Source organism: Notolepis coatsorum (genome assembly GCF_963971535.1).
Source record: "Notolepis coatsorum genome assembly, chromosome: 10".
Lineage (NCBI taxonomy): Eukaryota > Metazoa > Chordata > Actinopteri > Aulopiformes > Paralepididae > Notolepis > Notolepis coatsorum.
The window spans coordinates 34001106-34022815 of NC_140174.1; the positions used below are offsets into that span (position 1 = coordinate 34001106).

The 21710-nt window shown below is 41.1% G+C and overlaps 1 protein-coding gene across 1 annotated transcript in view; it reads left to right on the plus strand.

The window, feature by feature from the left end:
- The window catches only part of map2k6 (mitogen-activated protein kinase kinase 6), a gene marked incomplete at its 5' end in the record, with an annotated part of 79256 nt that overhangs the window by 48636 nt on the left and 8910 nt on the right, over positions 1–21710 (plus strand). The window contains 4 exon segments of the mRNA XM_084322724.1: positions 4760–4811; positions 9101–9228; positions 10764–10841; positions 12809–12948. Of these exon segments, the coding sequence (XP_084178850.1) occupies positions 4760–4811; positions 9101–9228; positions 10764–10841; positions 12809–12948 (398 nt within the window).

Below are 21710 nucleotides of genomic sequence, written 5' to 3' on the forward strand. Positions count from 1 at the left end.
CAAAGGCGATGATTGTGGACTTTAGGAGGTCGGGGTCTTGGACTACAGCCCCCTCAGCATCGACGGAGCACCGGTTGAGAGTGAACAGTTTTAAGTACCTCGGAGTCCACATATCCGAGGACTTGACATGGACCACACACATTGACAGTGTTATCAAGAAGGCACAACAACGCCTCTACTTCCTTAGGAGCCTAAGGAAGTTCAACATGAGTCAGAAGATCCTCAAGAACTTCTACTCATGCACAATAGAGAGCATCCTGACTGGCAATATCACCTCCTGGTTTGGGAATAGCACTGCACAAGACCGTAGCAGACTACAGAGAGTGGCCCGTTCAGCCGAACGCACAATTGGAGGGGGGCTTCCCACTCTCCAAGACATTTACAACAAGTGCTGTATGGGTAAGGCTAAGAGAATAATCAAAGACCCCAGTCACCCAAACAACTGCCTCTTTGAACTGCTGCGGTCATGCAAGCGATACCGGAGTCTCATGGCAAGCACAGAGAGACTCAGAAGGAGCTTCTATCCCCAGGCCATCAGGATGCTCAATAAGCAATGAACAATAACAGACCATCAAATACACCCACAACACACACATCCACACGCACACACTCACTTTAAATAAACAACACACTGTAGCACCCACTTTACCCACTTTAGACACTAACACTAGGGGTGTAAAGGTACGCGTATCCGTACCGAACCGTACCGAACCGTTCAGTACGGCTGTGTACCGAACGAATACAACGGTATTTTAACCACTAAACCGCCCACCGGGGGCTGTTTTTTTCACAATCTAATATAATTATTTTTGAATTTTTTATTTAACAAATCAGTTATTAATTTCAATATAGAATATTGACAGCCCTACAAGTACAATTAGTTACTGCACACTACATCACCCCTGAGTGGAACATGGAAAGCCAAACTTTCCCCCACTGTACCGAAAACCACCGAACCGTGACTTCAAAACCGAGGTACGTACCGAACCGTGGTTTTTGTGTACACACACTTTATATTTATTGACATCAATCCCATGCACCTCATTGCACCTCACCACCACAAGGTGGCACCACAACCTAAGCTATACCTCACCATTCTACACCACTGTATAGTAAGTAAGTAAGTAAGTAAGTAAGTAAGTAAGTAAGTAAGTAAGTAAGTAAGTAAGTAAGTAAGTAAGTAAGTAAGTAAGTAAGTAAGTAAGTAAGTAAGTAAGTAAGTAAGTAAGTAAGTAAGTAAGTAAGTAAGTAAGTAAGTAAGTAAGTAAGTAAGTAAGTAAGTAAGTAAGTAAGTAAGTAAGTAAGTAAGTAAGTAAGTAAAGTTTATTAGCTGACTGTATAGACTGTACAGAAGTATAGACTGTACATATACTGTATATATGTATATTGAACATTTTAGTTTTGTTTACACTTGTTTACGTACTTGACTTTCTATTTTACACTTATATTGTACTATTTTATACTATCTTGTTATTTTATCTAGCACACTCAAAACAGAAAGAAGCATTTCATGCAAAAGTATTCTGTATATCTGTATGACAACTAATAAAGAAACTTGAAACTATACTTGATGACATCACAAGTTTTTAGTTCTAGCACTCTAATGTTTGGATTTGGGAGAGAGTTGCTCATTTTCACTAATATCTTTGGACTTATTTATACCAGAGGAACAACATTCTGAAATTCGGCGTAGTTCCCCTTTAACTGTTGAAATGTTGGTGATTAAAGAACTATATGGAGCTACTTTTTGAGTGTACGGTATTCCTCCTTATTTGAATCTTGCTGCCAGTACCAACACCTCAGAAAGACTGGTGTGCATTTATCTACTCTTTCATTGTTTCTGTGAGTAAACCTGCAGCAGTTTAAAATCCACAACAACCTGAAATGTCCATTCAGGACAAAACACTCACTAGAATACATATAGTAGTATAGTACATGCATATTGAAACGGTAATTAAAGGTGCCCCTAAATGACAAACTTTTAGACATTTATGCAACCTCATGTTCAACGGCGAGAGTTGCAGCGATTCTCCAAACTCCACAATTTTATTAGATTTGTTTTACATTTATGGTTGTAATTCAACTTGATTATTAAGTGCTCATTATAAAATATTTTATTCATAGTTTCACCACTATTACGTAGGGAAGTACCGATACCGTCATCGGATATCTGTAGGGTATTGGTATAATTTTCTCTATTAAAATCTGATGGCAGGAAACTTGTCTAACGTGCCAGAAATCAAAGCGAAGTGACTTTGATTTGTTGCATTTTTGACACATGGAAGCATATTGGATCTATAATGGAGAAAATGGATTATATCTCAATATTAGGATTGGATACATAAAGTTTAGGACATGGTATATTATGTGGCACGGCCTAGGTCACATATACCGTCAGGTGTCGGAGAGGAGACCCACAGAAATGAGAGGAGATATCGATCTACCAGATGGCGATCGATAATGGGGAAATGCTTGGGGGGATCCCACCGGCTCATGGTAAGATCTTTTTCACGTAAATTACAGCCCGATCAGAGCTTGCTATGATACTCAACCAGCCGACCAGCGTATGTGGCTACTTAGACGAACACGGTTATTGGTAATCAATAATAATAAACGACGTCGTCGTCCCCCCCCCCCCCCCCTTTCATGCATACATGCTTTGGGATCGTCCGGATCATATGCAGTTTTGAGTTATTTCTGTAGCATCTGTAAAACGGAAATGCCATTGGATATAACGTTAGCAGCTATTAGCTCTATAACTAGCCTTCCAGAAAATATACTAGACCAAATCCGCTATAATGCTTATATTCACGGTGCTATAAAATGAGAACCTATTGATGCATTTTTTTTTCTTTAAGCCATTTTGAAGGGACGGTTTATGGACTCAATTGACAATGAGAATGGACAGATAGCAATACTATAAAGTATAGATTTAGCTGTACAAAAAGCCCCACGTTTGTTTACAAAAGCTGGCCCTCAACCATTATATTAGACGGGCCCCAGTGGCCGTGAAAGTGTTAATAAGTAGTGCTGTCAGGCGATTAAATTTTTTTATCTAATTAATTACAGGATTTGTAATTAATTAATCTAATTAATCGCATTTTAATCGCATAGCCATTTTAGGCCTGATATTCTATATTCTATAATCATATTTCAAATGGCATGTGTCCGGATTGGCAGAATTCAGTACTGTATCTACAAAACCTTCTGTTTAATCATCTTCCATTTATTAATTTGCTTAGATTTTTCAGGTCTGGTAAATTTTTGCATGGTGTTATTCACAGTCAAAGAATCTTTTTTTTTTAATTGATATTCTCATTTGGTTCATTACAATTTACTCAAGCCTAGTAACAGACACAGTATTTCTGACACTGGTAATACATTCCCTGAGATCCATAGATGTCCCTAGAATCAGATACCAAGAACATGCAAATGGACATATTAAAAAAAGTCTGTAAACATGTATTCTACGTTCTTATGGAATGAATGAGATTGAAAATTAAAAATATATATATATATATAATTGTAATACATTTTGAGTTAATTTTCATAACGCGATAATTTGCTGTGTAATTAATTAACACTTTAATCGCCATGGGTTAAATTCATAATTTACCATCCCTCGCCAGCTCTATTTGTCTATGGAGAAGTTCCCCTTCTTTGCAGGGCTATAACTTTTTTAATTCTATTGCTACGTTGCCATTATTATGGCCCATTCAATGTCCTATATGTATTGTTCAGGGTGTAGCAACGTTAAACTTTTTCATTCACATATTCATACTAAAATATGGTCTAAAGTATAAGTATGTTTTTATCGTTTTCTGCAGCTTTCTTCAGAACGTGATTTATAGCCCTAAATGCATTATATTGATGATGAAATACAGTTTGGTAGCGATCGGCGCGAGATGAAAAATTTCAACTGGACGTACTTCTAGAATGATCTACGTATGATCTGATGATGACCGGATGGGCGGGGGATCGTTTATAATTCCGTGGGCAGCGTTAGATGATTCATCCAGAGTGGGTCATATGTTCATCATAGCAGTTTATATGGAATAAGTTAGAAAATAATGCTGAATCTTACCGTATGTTCCTCGCGCCGTTGGACGATCAGCGTGAAGTTTTCGATTATGGGATGTTGATCCTGATGAACCATTTCCAGGTTGTATAATACTATATACGTCCAAATAACGTTGTTTATTGAGTTAGGGCGAGCGATTGATCATCCAGTGTGTTGATGAGATGGAGTCCGGCTACCGATCGCGAGTGCTCGGAGCACATATGGATGGGCACTTCCTGTTTGGCGCGCCCCTCCCTCTTGGCCGATCTGCCGATCGGCCACCAGATGGCGCTCTCGAACCGTTAGACAGTTGAGTGGAGCTCACCAGTACATCTCAGGGCTCCGGAAAGGAAATATGATTTCGATGACAGATTTTTGAAATATTGACATCAAAGACGAGTTACGGCGTCTTCGGCAGAATGAGCATGGCTAGGAATGACGTCTTAACTCGTCATCGGCGATCATAGTGTTAATCTAATTAACGCGATAAACTGACAGCCCTATTAATAAGACATAGATTGAAAAGTATCCGCCCAGTTTTTTTTTAAGATTGCTCAACATATGCAATGAAAAAGAGGTATCGGTCCTTAAGTACTGTATTCACTCTGAATGATGTGGAGAGATGTTTTATATGAACACAATACTATAATAATGCCAGTTATCCCTTACCATGTCCCCTCCTTGTCGTCCTTGTTACAGATAGTAAAGGCACTTGAGCATCTACACAGCAACCTCCAGGTCATACACAGAGGTAAGAGCAGCACTGGCTGTCATTGTGCCTCTCAAAAGCAGTGTCACTGCTCACTGCTATAGCCAATCAATCGCCACTCGTAGACACACACACATGCACACACACACACACACACACACACACACACACACACACACACACACACACACACACACACACACAAACACACACACACACACACACACACACACACACACACACACACACACACACACACACACTCCTTCTCCCTCTCTCTCACTCTCACACACACACATGCACACACACACACTCCTTCTCCCTCTCTCTCACTCTCACACACACACATGCACACACACACACTCCTTCTCCCTCTCTCTCACTCTCTCACACACATGCACACACACACTCCTCCTCCCTCTCTCTCACTCTCTCACACACACAAACACACCACTCCCTCTCTCTTTCTCACACACACACACACACACACACACACACACACACACACACACACACACACACACACACACACACACACACACACACACACACACACTCACACAGTCTCTCATTCACTCTCTGGCTGGGCCAGAGGTCAGTAGTAGAGTTGATGTCCTCTGCATGCTCGAGCAACTGCGACGCGACTGCGACACAACTGCAACACAACATGGTTGCAGATGTCGCAGAGGGTGTTGCGAGGATGTTGCGTACCTATCCCCAAAATCGAACCCAAGCGACTGCAACACAACCATTGCGTTGATGTTGCGTAGCATTGATTGGTTGGTTAGTGAATGGGGGCGGGGCTGTCATATAATAATATTGGTCCGCAGGCAGGAATACTATTCCCGAGTTAACATAATTTATACAAATGGAAATATTAATTTCTTCATAACGACTCATTCAAAAAATATACAGTCAACTGGACTTGGACAATATACAGTCAACTGGACAAATTTGCTAATTAACCGGTGGTTATCCTATAGCCCTAGTTATATGTACATTTCAACAAAGTGGAGCTGCAGGGGAAAACTTCCATAGCATACGCCTTCAAATCCTCTTACCTTGAAGATTAAAAGCCTCCACAATTTACTAAACAGTATTCCCATGGCTGGTATTGATATTTTACGATGCCAGCTTGTGAGAATTCGTTGTAGCCACCCAACTAACGTTAATGCCATTCAGAATTTATTAACATAGAGCTAACGCACAGTAACGTTAATATAATTACATGAATCATTGTTTACAATGAACGGGTGGGGCTAATCGAAAGGACTGGACACAGGGACAAGTTAAACAGCAATTAATTAATTTAATACAACAGGTAGTTTTGAGCTGCATCTTCGTGCCTATGACCGCGCCACATGGATATACGGCTTTGTCGAGCTCTCTCTCTCTCCTGCAGATTAAAATCAGCAGCTCTTCCTCAAGTGCCTGTAGCTGCCTGCATTTGCACAACGGCGTCCATCCCTGCTGCTAGCTAACGTTAAAACTAACCTAAAGTTAGTTGTTCACCAACAATCTCAACATTTGTATTTAGCGTCAGCTCAAAAACACTGAACCGGCAGCAGCAATAATACTTCTGGTCGGGGGCTTTCAAAATAAATGAGCGACGTCTAAAACACCGGAAAGACGTTTATTTTGTACATTAATTTTACATTTATTTGTACAATGTTGCATAGGCTACGCATGGATGTTGCAGAAGCATAAAGGCAGAGTGTCTGCAACATTGTTGCGTGGTCGATGTTGTGTCGCAGTTGCTCCAGCATGTAGTTCAACCCTGACCGCTGTGTGGCTTTTGTTGTATTAAAGGCCCATGTTGTGATTGAGACTGATTATAGGTCACTAAAATAAAGTGACACAACTGGGCCTTGCCAGTGACCACACTTCTACTGTGATTTTCTGTGGGGTATATTCTAGGGGTGGAACGCTTCACAAAATCGACGGTTCGGTTCGTATCACGGTTTTGGGCTAACTTTTCGGTTCGGTTCGATATCCGTTGCTTTTTATTTAAAAAAAAATTAACATTAAATAATCTAAACATGCTTCTCATTTATATATATATATATATATATATATATTAAAAAAAAGGGTTTACAGTGTTTACAGCCTTAAATAATGTTTGGCACACAAAGACCGAACTGACTGAAACATATAGGCTACATTTGTCAAAGTATTAACTTACTTAACAATATGTTCAGCCAGCACTAGACTTTCCTTTCTTTAATATAAACACAAAAAAACAATGTCAACAATGTTTAAATTCCCTGATTGTCAGTTCTTAATGGAAAGATTAGTTTTCTGCTTGAAATTAAAGTGCAGTATTTGAAATACAATGAAAGGAATATGGCTGGATTTCTTATCAAAGGGAAAAGTGTCACTGTTATTTAAAATAAATAAACAAATTAGAAGGCCATCAATATAAATTGCAGCATACATCAAACTAACACACACACACTGTACTGTTTCAAAAACAACACTGCTCCGTTCATTCTATTTTTAAAATATGTACATTATCTGTCTACATTTATTTAGAATAACATTATTTAAATATTGAGTGCAACTGTGGTGTATTAACGTAATTCGGTGAGTTGGAACTATCTATGGGTTGGCAGGTCCGCAGGGACATTTTAGCGTGTGGGACCTTCAGCTCCGGTAACGTTAGGAGTTCATAACATGCAGTGGTAAAGCGGCAATAGTCCCGGTTGGAGTTAGTAAAACACAGTTGTATGTTAGCCTTCTTGGATGTTGAATAAACGCCTATCATTGTCTTTAAACACCCCGCCTCTCAGACTCCCATTTTCTCCTCTGCTAGCTAGTAGCTACGATAACATTTCTATTTTTTTTGTGACCTGCAACAGGGCAGTTTTAAAACCAGAGACAGTGGACAGACTTGTCTTTCTTGCCTGCAACTTAAAGTAATGGCTTTGCTTGTCCAAATGACAATACTGACCAAATTGAGATACATTTTTCTCTTGTCCATTTATTTAGTTTGCTTTCTAATTTAAAATACAGTTTGAAACCGTCTGTACACAGTAGGCTATGTGTGCTAGCAGAGCTAGACTCCAGTCACGAGTCACGGTGCACATGTGCAGTGGTTTGTCCACCAAAAAAGTGCCAAAAGATAGAAAATAAACTAGCAGAGCCAGAACTGTTCAACTCCCCTGGAGCCACAGCCAGCAGAGAAGCCGATTTACTTTCGCTTTTAAACCAGCTGCAGAACTGGAGTGTGAGGGGATGTAACACTAAAGATGGCGGCAACGACAAAGAATTGCTGCAAAATAAACATACATCTGTTGTTACATTTTTTTAAATTTATATACTTATAACAATTTCGATAATTATCGATATCGAGAAATATGATAACATTATCATATCGTTATCGCGATATGATTTGTTGCCATATCGTCCAGCCCTAGTTCCACCCCTAGTATATTCACATACATTCAATTTGGTGGAAAATACACTATTTTAAATGTTTATGGTAATTCGGAATATAGATCTGTTTTACCCCAGTGTTTACACGCATTACCAATATAAACACAGTGAATAGGATTAAAAACTCATGTTTACCTGTTGTCATGTGTATTCGTCGTCGTATCTAGCTGAGCCGATCAAATGTATTCATGCTTGTTACGGTTTGTTTACGTTTGGATCACTGATTGAGCCTTTAAGTAGAAATAGTCTTCCATTCAATGTTCTGCTCAAACGTAAATATCAAAGGTACCTGATGTTGAAAATACTCAAATATAAAAAGTTAAAGTACTAGTTCAAGATAATGTCTTCATATTTTGGCACAAAGAAGCATTCAGTCTTTGATGCATCAATCTCTACAAGTTAAGCTAAAAGGTTTGGTCCAGGTGATGCTCGCCTTAATGGCTTCTTAAGTTGGCAGGCTCAAAGTTAAGAAGTACATCATTTATTTGAATCGATTGCGTGTTCTGTATTCAAAACCCCTTTACGGATACATGTACTGGAGTAAAAAGTAGGATAGTGTCTGTCTGTCGATCAATTGTATTTAAGAGGGGGAGGTGATCTGTTAAAGAAGAAGAATTTGTAAGCCTGGATACATTTGAGACATGGATTGTGAAACTGAATAATAGGAAGGTGTCTCTAATGAATTACCTTCCTAGGTATCTTTCCCTTTTTTCTTTGTTAAGAGTTATTCCTCATCTTCTCTGAAGTTTAAGGTGGGGGTGTTGTTCCATTGTGGGCTTGTGAAGCCCATTTTGAGACCTGTAATGTGTAATATTTGGGCTCTACAAATAAGCTTGACTTGTTGACTTAATGTTTCGTACACTTAATTCATGTCTCTTCCTCCCTCTGATCTGCAGATGTGAAGCCCTCCAACGTTCTGATCAACACCCAGGGCCGGGTGAAGATGTGTGACTTTGGAATCAGTGGTTACCTGGTGGACTCTGTGGCCAAGACAATGGACGCCGGCTGTAAGCCCTACATGGCGGTAAGCAGGGCCGGAGGAGAGACGGATGTAGTAGTACAAAGTTAAAATCTTTGATTTAAAACGTATCAAATGTTTTGTGTGAACTCTAGGTTTTAATTCTGGTTCCGACCTTCTAGCAAGTGTGAGAATATAAACCTCATTTGTGTGTGTAAGAGCTCACACAAACATTTTACATCCTCAGAGCCCCATTCGTTGGAGCAGCCCTAGATTTTACATCCCAGTGACATCACTGATTAGATTAGAGGGTTCTCACTTTGATTTCTAGCTTTAGGAGAGAGTGGTGCTTGTTCAGACTGAACGGTCCTGGGACACAGGAAGAACATAATATGTGAATTCCTAAAACGGGTGGTGCCCTGGTGTACTTCCTATTTCACATTTATGACATCTCGGTTTAACCGATTTTTTAAATGTAGCCAAGAGTAAAGACCCTAACCCTATCAAAACAGCAGTCAAATTGTATATTTTCAGCACTACGTTTGTTTAGCAATGCTTTTGTATTAAAGTGTTATTAGCTAAATATGAGCTTGTAATCAAAATCTCTGCACATTGCATCGGAAACCGGATGATTTAGATGCGAGGACATAATAAGTTGACCATAATAAGGTCAGAACTTTTAAGTCGCTTTGGATACAAGTGTCAGCTAAATGACTAAATGTAAACTGTATAGGCCTGATATTCTATAGTCATATTTCATATTGCATGTGTCCAGATGTCAAAATTCAGTATTGTATCTATAAAAAAAAAACATAAATCATCTGCCCTTTGTTCATTTGCTTAGATTTTCAGTACACTTGATCTCAAGGAAGTGCTGAATGTGCTCAGTGGCATTTGTTCACTTTTGGTCAATGTTAGCATGGTGTTATTCACAGACAAATATGGGGGGGGGAATCTATAATAATAATTATATTCCCCTTTGGTTCATTACAATTTACTCAAGCATAGTAACAGACACAATATTTCTGACATGCAAATGGGCCTTGTAGAAGTGGAGTAATCTTCCATTTATTTGGGTATGTACTTTTAGGCGAATCTTCTGAAAATATGGCTAGGGCTTAACAGGTTAAAGATATTTTTCAGGACATTTACAGACCTGTGATTTTTATCATCTTAAATCTAAAGTAAAACGTAATTATATAGACCATTTAAGATAAAATGTTGGAAAGAAAAGCACAGTGATACATTTTATGCCGTAATTTGTGAGCAGTATTTTTTAATTAAGCATGTCAGACCAAGCTCCTAACGGATCAGGCCGAGGGTTATTTCTCTTGTGCACGCTCTCTCTCACGCTCTCTCGCTCACTCTCTCTCATCATCATCCATGCCCTTAATGACCCCAGTTAGATTTTAACTGCCATTTCTGTCCACACACTGGCAGAGCATTTTTTAGGGCCTTGACGGCAGCTCGGGGGAACAGAGTGGTCAGTGTGTGCATAAAGAAAGTTAGGGGGATAACGGGAAAGTGTGCACGTCGCCCCGGACGACCACCCTGACGCGTGACATCATCGCAGTGTGTCCCTCCTGCTTGTGCCCCCACAGCCGGAGAGGATCAACCCGGAGACTAATCAGAAAGGTTACAACGTCAAGTCTGACATCTGGAGTTTAGGAATCACTATGGTGAGTCCATTTCCTTTTTACAAAAAAAAAATTAATAAAAGAAAAATGTGGAACTGCCTTTTTTCCTCTTTTTAATTTGTTTTAATTTCAATTCACATTAATCACATTTCAGGGGTTGCGTGTAGTTGATTATCTTTTCCTCACCCTCCTCTTTGTCTAATAGTCTTCATTAATGCAACACAGCGTGTCTCAGGATAGAGAGGCGAGGGAGGGTTCATTATGAAGGGAAGCCCAGCAGTGTATGAACCCCAGCCTCCAGATGGAGTGGTGTCTAGACGTTTTATTATGAGTTGTTAAACATTCACGGCTCGCTCATTTACACATCTCAAAACATTGTCACGGCCAAGAATATTTAGGTGCTAACGATTCGGCGGTCTCGGAAAGAAACTTTCTGACTAAAGCTCATTTCTTCCATTTAGGTCTTATCCAACTGCTACTAATGGGATTATTTCAGTGAGCTATTCATTCAGACAATTGAACATATTTCTTCCGCCATGAATGCCCACTGAACTTAACAGGGTATTTTTCTAGAGCATTTTTGAACACGGTGCTTCTGATCTAAATGCTGATTGTTCTTCTTTAGTATTTCTGTCAGACCGAACTGCCATCAAAAGAAATGCTTTGTAAAATCGATCAAGAAGTAATTCTTAATCAGTTATTTTCTGTAATTGATTTATTCGATTCAGTCGATTAATCGTGACACCCCTGCATACAGTAATGCTGGATAGCATGTATAAACATATTTTTTATATTTAGATAAAGTCTAAATTCTTATAGTAATAGAGTGTTGGTTGATAAAACAAGCACACCAGGCGGGTTAGCCTAAAGGCACAATCTGTGATTGTAATATAGTGCCCTGTGTTGCCTGACTAGTCTTTGTTTACATAATAATTTGTTGAACTGAGGACATTTTCTTTTCCACCCTGAGCCTTTCACACAAGGGCTGACAGCATGCAACAGCTAAACACAAGTTTTATATGACCTCTCAGGCTTTAAAAGGTTTGTTTACATTTGCAATGATTGTAAACCGAGTACAACAGACTTGTATTTTGAGTTCTAACAGCCCGAGGAAGGTCCAGAAAGCTGCGGCCAGTCAAGCTACCATGCAAACTCTTCAAGGACACACAGGCTTCTTAACAACGTTCTCTGCCGCACCTCAAAATGCAGATTAGTGTTTACGCACATTACCAATGTAAACAAACCTTTTACAACCTCAAAAGACTTAATGGCTCAGACAATACGCAGAGAACTTCAATCATCAATATAAACAAAGCCAAAAATAAATAAATATATACATATATCACGGATTGTGCCTTTCTTTTTTTTTATCCACTTTTTCTCCTTATTTTTCTCCCATCCCAATTTCGTGTTGCCAATTCTCCCCTCCCCTGTCTTGAACGTTGCTAGACAGCCCCCCATTGGTCGGTTGTAGTGAGGATAGAAGCCTTGCATCACGTGTCCCCTCCGGTACACGAGGAGGCAGCCTGTTGCATCTTTTCACCAGACAGCGCGTGGCAGGCTCACGCTGCCCCCGATACTTCCTGTCTCTGCTGTGCAGGCGTCACCCAACCGACCTGTAGGAGTCGCTGTCCACAACGTCCAATCCCCACCCATCGACTTTCCACCCGCTGACTCTGCCAAATTAGCCAGTACGACGGCCGGCCCAAGCCGCAGGCAATGCTGAGACTGGGATTCGATACCGGAGTCTCTTGCATTGGTGACGAGCGCAATCTCCGCTACGCCACCCAACCGCCTGGATTGTGCCTTTAAAAAAAAAAATTTCAAGTGTTAATCCTCTTCTGGATTTGGCGACACTTGTGGTGACTGGCCCCGTTAACATCGGTGTGTTTTCAAACCTCAGATCTCCACCGCGTGCCTTCACCTTCACCGGCTCGTTCTCTCCCGCTTTTGGCATTTTGTCATGCGGGCGTACGTGCGTCATGCATTACTGTGTGTCCTCTCCTCAGATCGAGCTGGCCATCCTGCGTTTCCCCTACGACTCGTGGGGAACTCCCTTCCAGCAGCTGAAGCAGGTGGTGGAGGAGCCTTCGCCTCAGCTTCCCACTGACCAGTTCTCCCCAGAGTTCGTTGACTTCAGCTCCCTGTGGTGAGTCTTTTCGCCTCCTCTACACTCCCAAAATGTAGCACTGAACGGCACAGGAAGTCCTTCATTCCGACAGCCATCAGACTTTACAATGAATCACTGAGCACAGAGTGACAGTTACCATCTTCCTGGACTTTTACTTTTAAAACAACATTGTCAATATTACACTTACAGTACACTTAACTCATTGACCGCCGGGGATTAGACGGGCCCCGTTCTAGCACTGCCACGCTTTAAAAGATAGGAGTGCGTCACCTTGTTTGTAGAGCTATAACTATATTCTATATTATAGCTATGGATACAATACTATGGCCAATTTGACATCACCCATCTATCGTTCAATATGTGAAAAATAATTCATTTCTTCATCCATACCTTCCCGTGTTATACCGTGGTGAATATGTAAGGGATAATGTAGGTCATTGTCGCAAAATAATTGACCGACACAGAGTTTAGAATACCGAGGCGCCTCGCCGAGGTGTTCTAAACCTAGTGAAGGTCAATTATTATACATTATCCCGCTTATTACATGGCTAACTTACTAACAATATACCTAATTCATTTTACACCATCGACAAGACGAGATCAAATGCAGACGCAGTTCTGTTCTGTCGCTCCGCGCTGTCATCGCTGGCAGCCGGCAGGTGTGTCTGATTGCACTGATGTGTGTGTGTCAGTGGGCTTGATTGCTCCAGCTGCGAACAGCGGTCATTATTGCTCGGCAGCGGTCCGTTATCGAGTAATAACGGACCGCTGCTAGGGGCAACTGAGCGCTATTGACCAATCACAATCAAGCATTTCGGCGAATGTTAAAACGCCATGTAATAAAAGTATAGTTATAGCGTGGTCTGGGGTAATTCCCGAAAGGCTGAGTAATAGCCTTACGTCAATTCTACTATAAACGTTGCCGTTTCTTGCCTGTGCACGCTATTATCCCAAATCTATATCATAGGTATTATGTGTCATCATGAACGCATGAAAGGGGGGGGGGGGGGGGGGGGGGGTAATTTTTTTATGCTTTGATCGTCCCCAACGGCATACGTTGTGGAGTAACGTTACACAGACATGGTTGGATCAAAGCAGGATTGATATCATATAGCCCTTACCTTCACTAGGATGTACCCCAAAAAGAATATTCCAATTATCTGATCACGAGTCCCAGTATTGGTGTTGATCGTGTCGCCAACATAATCCACCACACATCATGCATCGGGAGGCTTTGACACGTCTCAATCCGAGCATTATAACCGCTCCATTCGCCCAACAAAGAAAAGTGAGCCCGGTGACATTTGACCGTTGCACAGGCCAAGATACAAGGTTTTAAAGGGTGCTCGATACCGCCGTCTAGCTGGATGCAGCCGGTATTGCACTTTGGCGATCTCAGACTCATTCCCTACGGTAACACAGAGGTCCCCGGATGAATACTGAATAAAAATATCGACGATCAAATAACGTATATACGTGGTTGGCGTTCAAAGGATGGCGCCCAATAATGTATATAAATGGTGTTGGCGGGGAATGAGTTAATGTAGATCTCTTTATTTTATTATTTTATTCTTAGGCTTATTTAATTCTTTATTCTTAGGCAATTTTTTTGTTATTCTTATTCGTGATTTGTTTGTCTACCTAAATGTTTACTGTGAGCGATTTGTAGTGCCAAATTTCCCTCCAGATGATTAAAGTATTTCTATTCTATTCTATTCCCCCACTAACTAGAACCATTTGTTCTTTTTATTATTATATTGTTTTTGGACAGTAGGCAGTCTAGATGCGAAGCACCTCACAGACCGGCAAACTCACTGATTCACTCACATTATTCACTCACTCACTCACCTGCTTTGCCCCTAGTGGCAGCTCACAGGAAATGCACTTTGTGTATGCTTCACATCCATGACACTGTGGGTCCTTGTTTTTTTTATTGAGACAGTAGGAAGGCTGAAAGGGAGACACAGGAGAGAAGGTTCTTCTTTGTGACAGTAGGACGGCTGAGAGGGAGACAGAGTAGGGAGACACAGGAGAGAAGGTTCTTCTTTGTGACAGTAGGACGGCTGAGAGGGAGACAGAGTAGGGATACACAGGAGAGAAGGTTCTTTGAGACAGTAGGACGGCTGAGAGGGAGACAGAGTAGGGGAAAGACTGGAGAGAAGGTTCTTCTTTGAGACAGTAGGAAGGTTGAGAGGGAGAGAAGGTTCTTCTTTGAGACCGTAGGAAGGCTGAGAGGGAGACAGGATCGGACCCCAGGTCAGCAGGGGTACTTGTGGTTCCAGAGGCGGGGGCTTAACCACTACACACCATCTCTGGGCACAAACTACAAACTAGAAGAAAAAAATACTATCGACTAGGGATGTCCGATATTATCGGCCGATGTTGGCATTAAAATGTAATATCGGATGGGGCGCTCTAGTAGCACACCATATAACGCGCTGCGTTGCGAAACGACCGATCCGGGTTCGACTCCCGGACCCGCCGTCCTTTGCTGAATGTCTTCCCCTGCTCTGTCTCCCATTTCCTCCTCTCCCTCTCTCTCTACTGGACTGCCCGGTAGTACAAACCAATAAAAATCTACAAAAACATGTTTAAAAAAAATTATAATAATATCGGAAATGATCTGTATCGGTTTTCATCTATTTCATTTATTTAACCTTTATTTACCCAGGCAAGCAAGTAAGAACACATTCTTATTTTATTTATTGTGAAAAGTATGCAAAAGTTGTGTTTTGGGGGGGGGGGGGGGGGGAAACCCCACATATATATCGGTATCGGTTGATATCGGTATCGGAAATTAAGAGTTGGACAATATCGGTATATCGGATATTGGTAAAAAAGCCAATATCGAACATCCCTACTTTCAACTCCACATTGAGCATTTTCCTTGTTTGCACTGCAGCGAGATGTGGCAGGTTTATAAAAAAAAAAAAAAAAAACCTTGTGGTGAACTCACAGGATGCTACCGTGTAACCAATGTTGCTGTGACCGTCGATGCTACAAAGCCACAATAAACAAAGCCACAACTAGACCCAGAAATAAAGTGTATTGATTTTAATTGTGTGGCCTTTAGAGAGGATTTCTATGTTTTCCCTCATCAGATTGAGTTGATTATGACATTCTTTCCCTTTGCTGTTGTACTGGCATGGACAGAATGTGACGGGTGTCCCAGGGTTCTTCAGACCTCTGTGGAATGTGTCTGAATATGCATTCTCGCTAACCTGTTATGTCTAGTCTACTGCTTGTTCATTGAACATGCCACACAGGTCTTGTTCCTGTGTGTTTGCTTGCGTATGTATTTGTATTTGTATATTACTTATAAGAAAAGCTAAAGTACCGTAATTCCTCTAATAGTAACCCCGGCTTGTATTTGTTTCAACTGTAGCGGGTACCAGGCTTGTATTAGGAGGAGGCCTGTATAAGAGGGAGGCCTATATTTCTAATTTTCAAACAGATCATAATGAATAAATCAACATTTTGTGTCAGTTTGAACCCAGTAAAATGTACTGGGTTCATTTATTGAAACCAAGTACTGTATGAAATAGTAAACAGTGCAATTACAGGTGGTCACTGGTCATTTCAACGTTTTCAAAGTGAAATCAAGTAACTAGCTCAGTATGCAGCTCAGTATATTAGTAACCCGGCTTGTATTAGGAGGTCGGCTTATAATTGCTTAGCTCAAGAGCGCTGTCTGTCTGATCCAATGTCTGTGCCCAATATGTCATTTTCCTCCCATCACATTTCAACTTAGAACAGGTAAACTTTGGAGCAAAGTTTACCGCCTTTGCCAGTGAGTTTACTGAGCTAACATGACATGGCTAGCTTAAGAAAACGAGCCTGCTAGAGACACTTAAAGACGGCTGATCAAACGTCTGGATATCAGTAACATAAATGCCAATACATGATAAGCCCATTTTCTTTTGTTTCATCATGTCCACTGTCCCTTTACCAGTCAAGCTGCTCTCCAGCCAAGTCAGAGGTTGAGACAGGACTTTCCAGTTTAGCATCAAAATGATTATTTTATATTCTTGTGTGAATAAGACATCTAGCAGCTCGAGGCTGTCTCTTGAGAAAACCAGGTACATCCAGTAAATAATGAGGAAATATATAATATAATATATACAATATTATTGTTAATATTACTGGGCTGTGTCCTCTGGAAATAAGACATTTTGATGTTAGGGACCATATGAATATTATGGTGGGAAGGGGGGGGGGGGGGGTGCTGATGTTCCCTCTTTTTTTTGTGTCACTTTTATCTTTTTGGAAGCCATATTTATTTTTCATTCATGTTTTCGATATGAATTAACAGGAAGTGTATATGCGCACAGTTTACAAGCAAGTAGGGATGCACCGAATGGGAAATTCTTGGCCGAAACCGAATACCGAAAATAGGAAACAGTTGGCCGAATGCCGAAAGGCCGGAAATTATTAATATTAATTAGAGCTGGGCCGTTAACGGCGTTAACGTGCTGCGTTAACGCCGGACTGTTATTGCGCGATAATACAATTGCCGCTGTTTATCTATTTCTCAAACTTGGGTCTCCTCTCCTCTCTCTGTCTGCACGAGAAGCGAGCCACTCACTCACTCACACATACACATACAGGTACTTAACACTTTGGTTGCCTAAGGTTAAATTAATGATATACCATAGATTGCCAGCGCTATTTGTCTATGGAGAAAGTCCCCTTCTTTGCAGGGCTATAACTTTTTAAATTCTATTGCTACATTGCCATTATTAGGGCCCATTCAAAGTCCTATATGTATTGTTCATTGTGTAGCAACGTTAAACTTTTTCATTCACATATTCATAGTAAAGTATGGTCTAATGTATAAGTATGTTTTCATCTCTTTCTGCAGCTTTCTCCAGAACGTGATATATAGCCCCAAATGCATTATATTGATGATGAAATACAGTTTGATGGCAATCAGCGCGATATAAAAAATTCCAACTAGACGTACTTCTAGAAGTTACTACACGTCATCTGATGTTGATCGGAGGGGCGAGGGGGCGTTTATAATTCTGTGGGCAGCGTTATACCAATCATCTAATGTGGGTCAAATGTTGATAATATCAGTTATTATCGAAGACGGTAACGTTACACGCTGAAACTCACCCCAGTCTCCGCGCGCCGTTGGGCGATCATCGTCGAGTAGAAATTTTATCATTATGGGATATATTATTACCCGGTCCATCTCCAGCTTGTATAATGGTATATACGTCCAAATCATGTTGTTTATCGAGTTATTGGCAATCGATCGCTATGTAGTGTGACGAGCTAGAGTGCCGGAACCTATACCGAGTGGCCGGAAGCAATACGGACGTCTAGCAAAACCTCTACTGCGCTTCCTGTTAAGCGGTTGCGCCGATCGGCCACCAGATGGCGCTCCTGAACCGCCAGAGAGCTCAGTGGGTCCTGCTGGTGGATCTCAGGCCAGCGGAGGGACATTATGAATCCGATCGCAGATTTTTGAAATATTGATATAAGGACGCTGTACAGCGTCCCCCGGCAACTTTAGCATGGCCAGCAAAGACGTGAGAAGACGTGTCCCGGCACTCAAAGTGTTAAGGGCAGGGCCTATCTGGCTCAGTGTTGAAGCGCTGAGGACACAGACTGAGCTCTGCGCTCATTATTATTATTATTATTATTATCATGGCAGAGAGAACAAAACGAAAGTCTGGGTACACTTTACGAAAGTCGATGCGGACAACGCACGTTGCCACAAGTGCAATAAAACATTTGCAAGTATGGGTGGCAATACAAGCAATTTGTCAAAACATCTGTTGTCAAAACACAACATTAGTCTGGAGAAATGCGCCGTTTTTGACTGCTTTGCTCGCAGTGTTCCATCTCCATGCACGTCCACTGCAGGTAAGTAAGGGATAATGTATAGCCTATACTCTGTCATTGTCGCAAAATAATTGACCGACACAGAGTTTAGAATACTGAGGCGCCTCGCCGAGGTGTTCTAAACGTAGTGAAGGTCAATTATTTTGCGACAATGACCGAGTATAGGCTATACATTATCCCGCTTATTACATGGCTAACTTACTAACAATATACCTACTACCGTACTTTTCGCACTATAAGCCGCACCCGACTATAAGCCGCAGCAGCTAAATTGAATGATGTGTACATATATAAGCCGCACTGGACTATAAGCCGCAGGTGTTTTAATGTTTAATTACCATATGTAAGGGTTCGTGCACAGAGGGGATTGTCACAATACTGTCGGACAAATAACAAGAATTAACTCATTTACAAGTTGTATTAAGTTTAGCAAATAAGGGAACAGATAAATAACATTTCAATGCAGTAAAAAAAGCAATATTTTCGGGTTTGGTCCCTATAAGCCGCACCGTTATATAAGCCGCAGGGTCGAAAAATGGGGAAAAAAGCCGCGGCTTATAGTCCGAAAAGTACGGTAATTCATTTTACACCATCGACAAGACGATGCAGACGCAGTTGTTCTGTGGCTCTGTCAGCCCAAATAAAGTTATTATTATCGCCGGCAGCCGGCAGGTGTGTCTGATTGCACTGATGCAGTGTGTGTCAGTGGGCTTGATTGCTCCAGCTGCGAACAGCGGTCATTATTGCTCGGTTGCCCCTGGCAGCGGTCCGTTATCGAGTAATAACGGACCGCTGCTGAGCTCTATTGACCAATCACAATCAAGCATTTCGGCGAATGTTAAAACGCCATGTAATAAGCCAAGATAATACGGAGTTAGCTAGGCTAATAACGAATTATTACGAATAGGGTAATAAATAAAATATAATTGTTTAGCTACAAATATATTTGAAAGATGACAGCCCACGCCTCCTCCCTCTCCCTCCACCACCGAATACAGGCGTCCCAGCCGCCTGATTGCTTTTACCAAACGGTTTGTGTTTCCGCGTTCCCGTTTTGCGCTCTGATTGGCCACTGACGTTTCTGGTCATGTGACATGATGTGCGCCCAATCGTGTGATGGCAAGTACTTTGGACGGTTAAGCTTAGGCGCTCTTTCAAAGTTGGTTAAGGTTAGAGTTTGTCTTAGAGCAGGGCGATATCGTGTGACGGCAAGTTCTTTCGCCGGTTAAGCTTAGGCACTCTTTCAAAGTTGGTTAAGGTTAGAGTGTGGATCGTAGGCGTTAGGTAGTTTGCTGCTGGTCGAGGCGGAAATGGGCACGGCATGCGATTGGGCGCACATGTCACATGACCAGAAACGTGCGTGGCCAATCAGAGCGCAAAGCGGGAACGCGGAAACACAAACCGTTTGGTAAAAGCATAGACTCGTCCCAGCCAAGCCAAGTCCCTTCACCCTAGCAGCTAGGAAGGATGACAGAGGTAGGGGGGGGGGGGAACGAGTGTCACAGGGCTGTGACCCAGTTTGTTGTCAAAGGCCTGCACCCCTTCTCTACAGTGGAGTCCAAGGGCTTTATGTAACAACTAATCATTCAGTGTATCTTTTTTTTTTATCTTACATTTGTTGTTTATTATAAAGTCTATAATTCAGACACATTTAAAACATTGTTGCTGCTGTTGCTGAAGAAATTATATTTATTTATGAAGTTATATAAAAGAACATTGCTGCTGCTGTTGCTGAAGAAATAATATTTATTTATAAAGTTATAAATAATAAAGCAATGTCGATAAAGTACCGAACCGTTAAGCAGTATCGATAAGAGTAGTAGTATCGATAAAATCCTAACGATACCCATCCCTAGGTAGAACACGCATATTTTGAATGCCTTCGGCAGACTTCAAATGAGCCATTTTAATCTAGATTAATCTAGATGAACTCCAGGATTGCAGATAGATTAATCTAGATAAAAAAAAATGATCTATGCTCACCTCTAATATATATATATATATAATGTATTTCTTTTCGGCTACCTGATTATGGCAAAAGACATGATTATGGCAAAACTTAACTTAAATAATATTAATAATCACTATTATGGGTCCATAAAACATTTATTCAGCACTTTTGAATGCATACATTAATTCCAGACTGACTGCTGAAAGATTTAAATTTAAACATGTTCTCTTTGCATACAACAAAATGTGCATTCAAGTCAAGTGCATTTTCTTTTCTCTGTAGGATAACTACAACAAAGTGCATTCAGAACAAAGCCAAGGTGCTTTAAAATTGCATAAAGATCTGCATAAAGACACACACGAGAGGGAGAATAGCTTATAGCAGACTTAATGATGTTACTGTAGTGGCTACTGTCATAATTCACGGCGTTTTAGCCTACATGGAAGGACTGTTGTATTTACTACATCTCCCGTGACTCTTAGCGGGGGATGACGTAGCTTAAGAGAGACGTGAAAGTGATGAATGGAAGCGCTGTTAGCTAGCTTAACGCTAACGTTAGTTAAAAAGGTTTTTAACCGCGACGGGCATATAGTAATGGCGAGGATATAAAGCATGTTAAAGACGCATTTATTGGCAGAGTTTACATAGAAACAGCGCAACTCCCAAGAGGAGTTATCACAGGCTGTAGAATGCAGGACTGAAGAGCTCACGTTACACTTTGCGCATGTAATGACTGAAGCCGCGTTTTGATTATGTCATCACAACAACACGTTAGGTTACGAACGTAACCCTGTTCTTTGACATTCTGTGATATTTTCTCGGTGCTAAAACCCTTTTTTCCGAAAGCCGAAAGTGCCTTTGTGAACCATTTTCGGTGGCCGAATATTCGGTGCATCCCTACAAGCAAGACATCTTGGGTACTCTTTTTTTTCTGATTGGGGCAAGTGACTGGAAGCACAGTGCCATCAAACCTCTC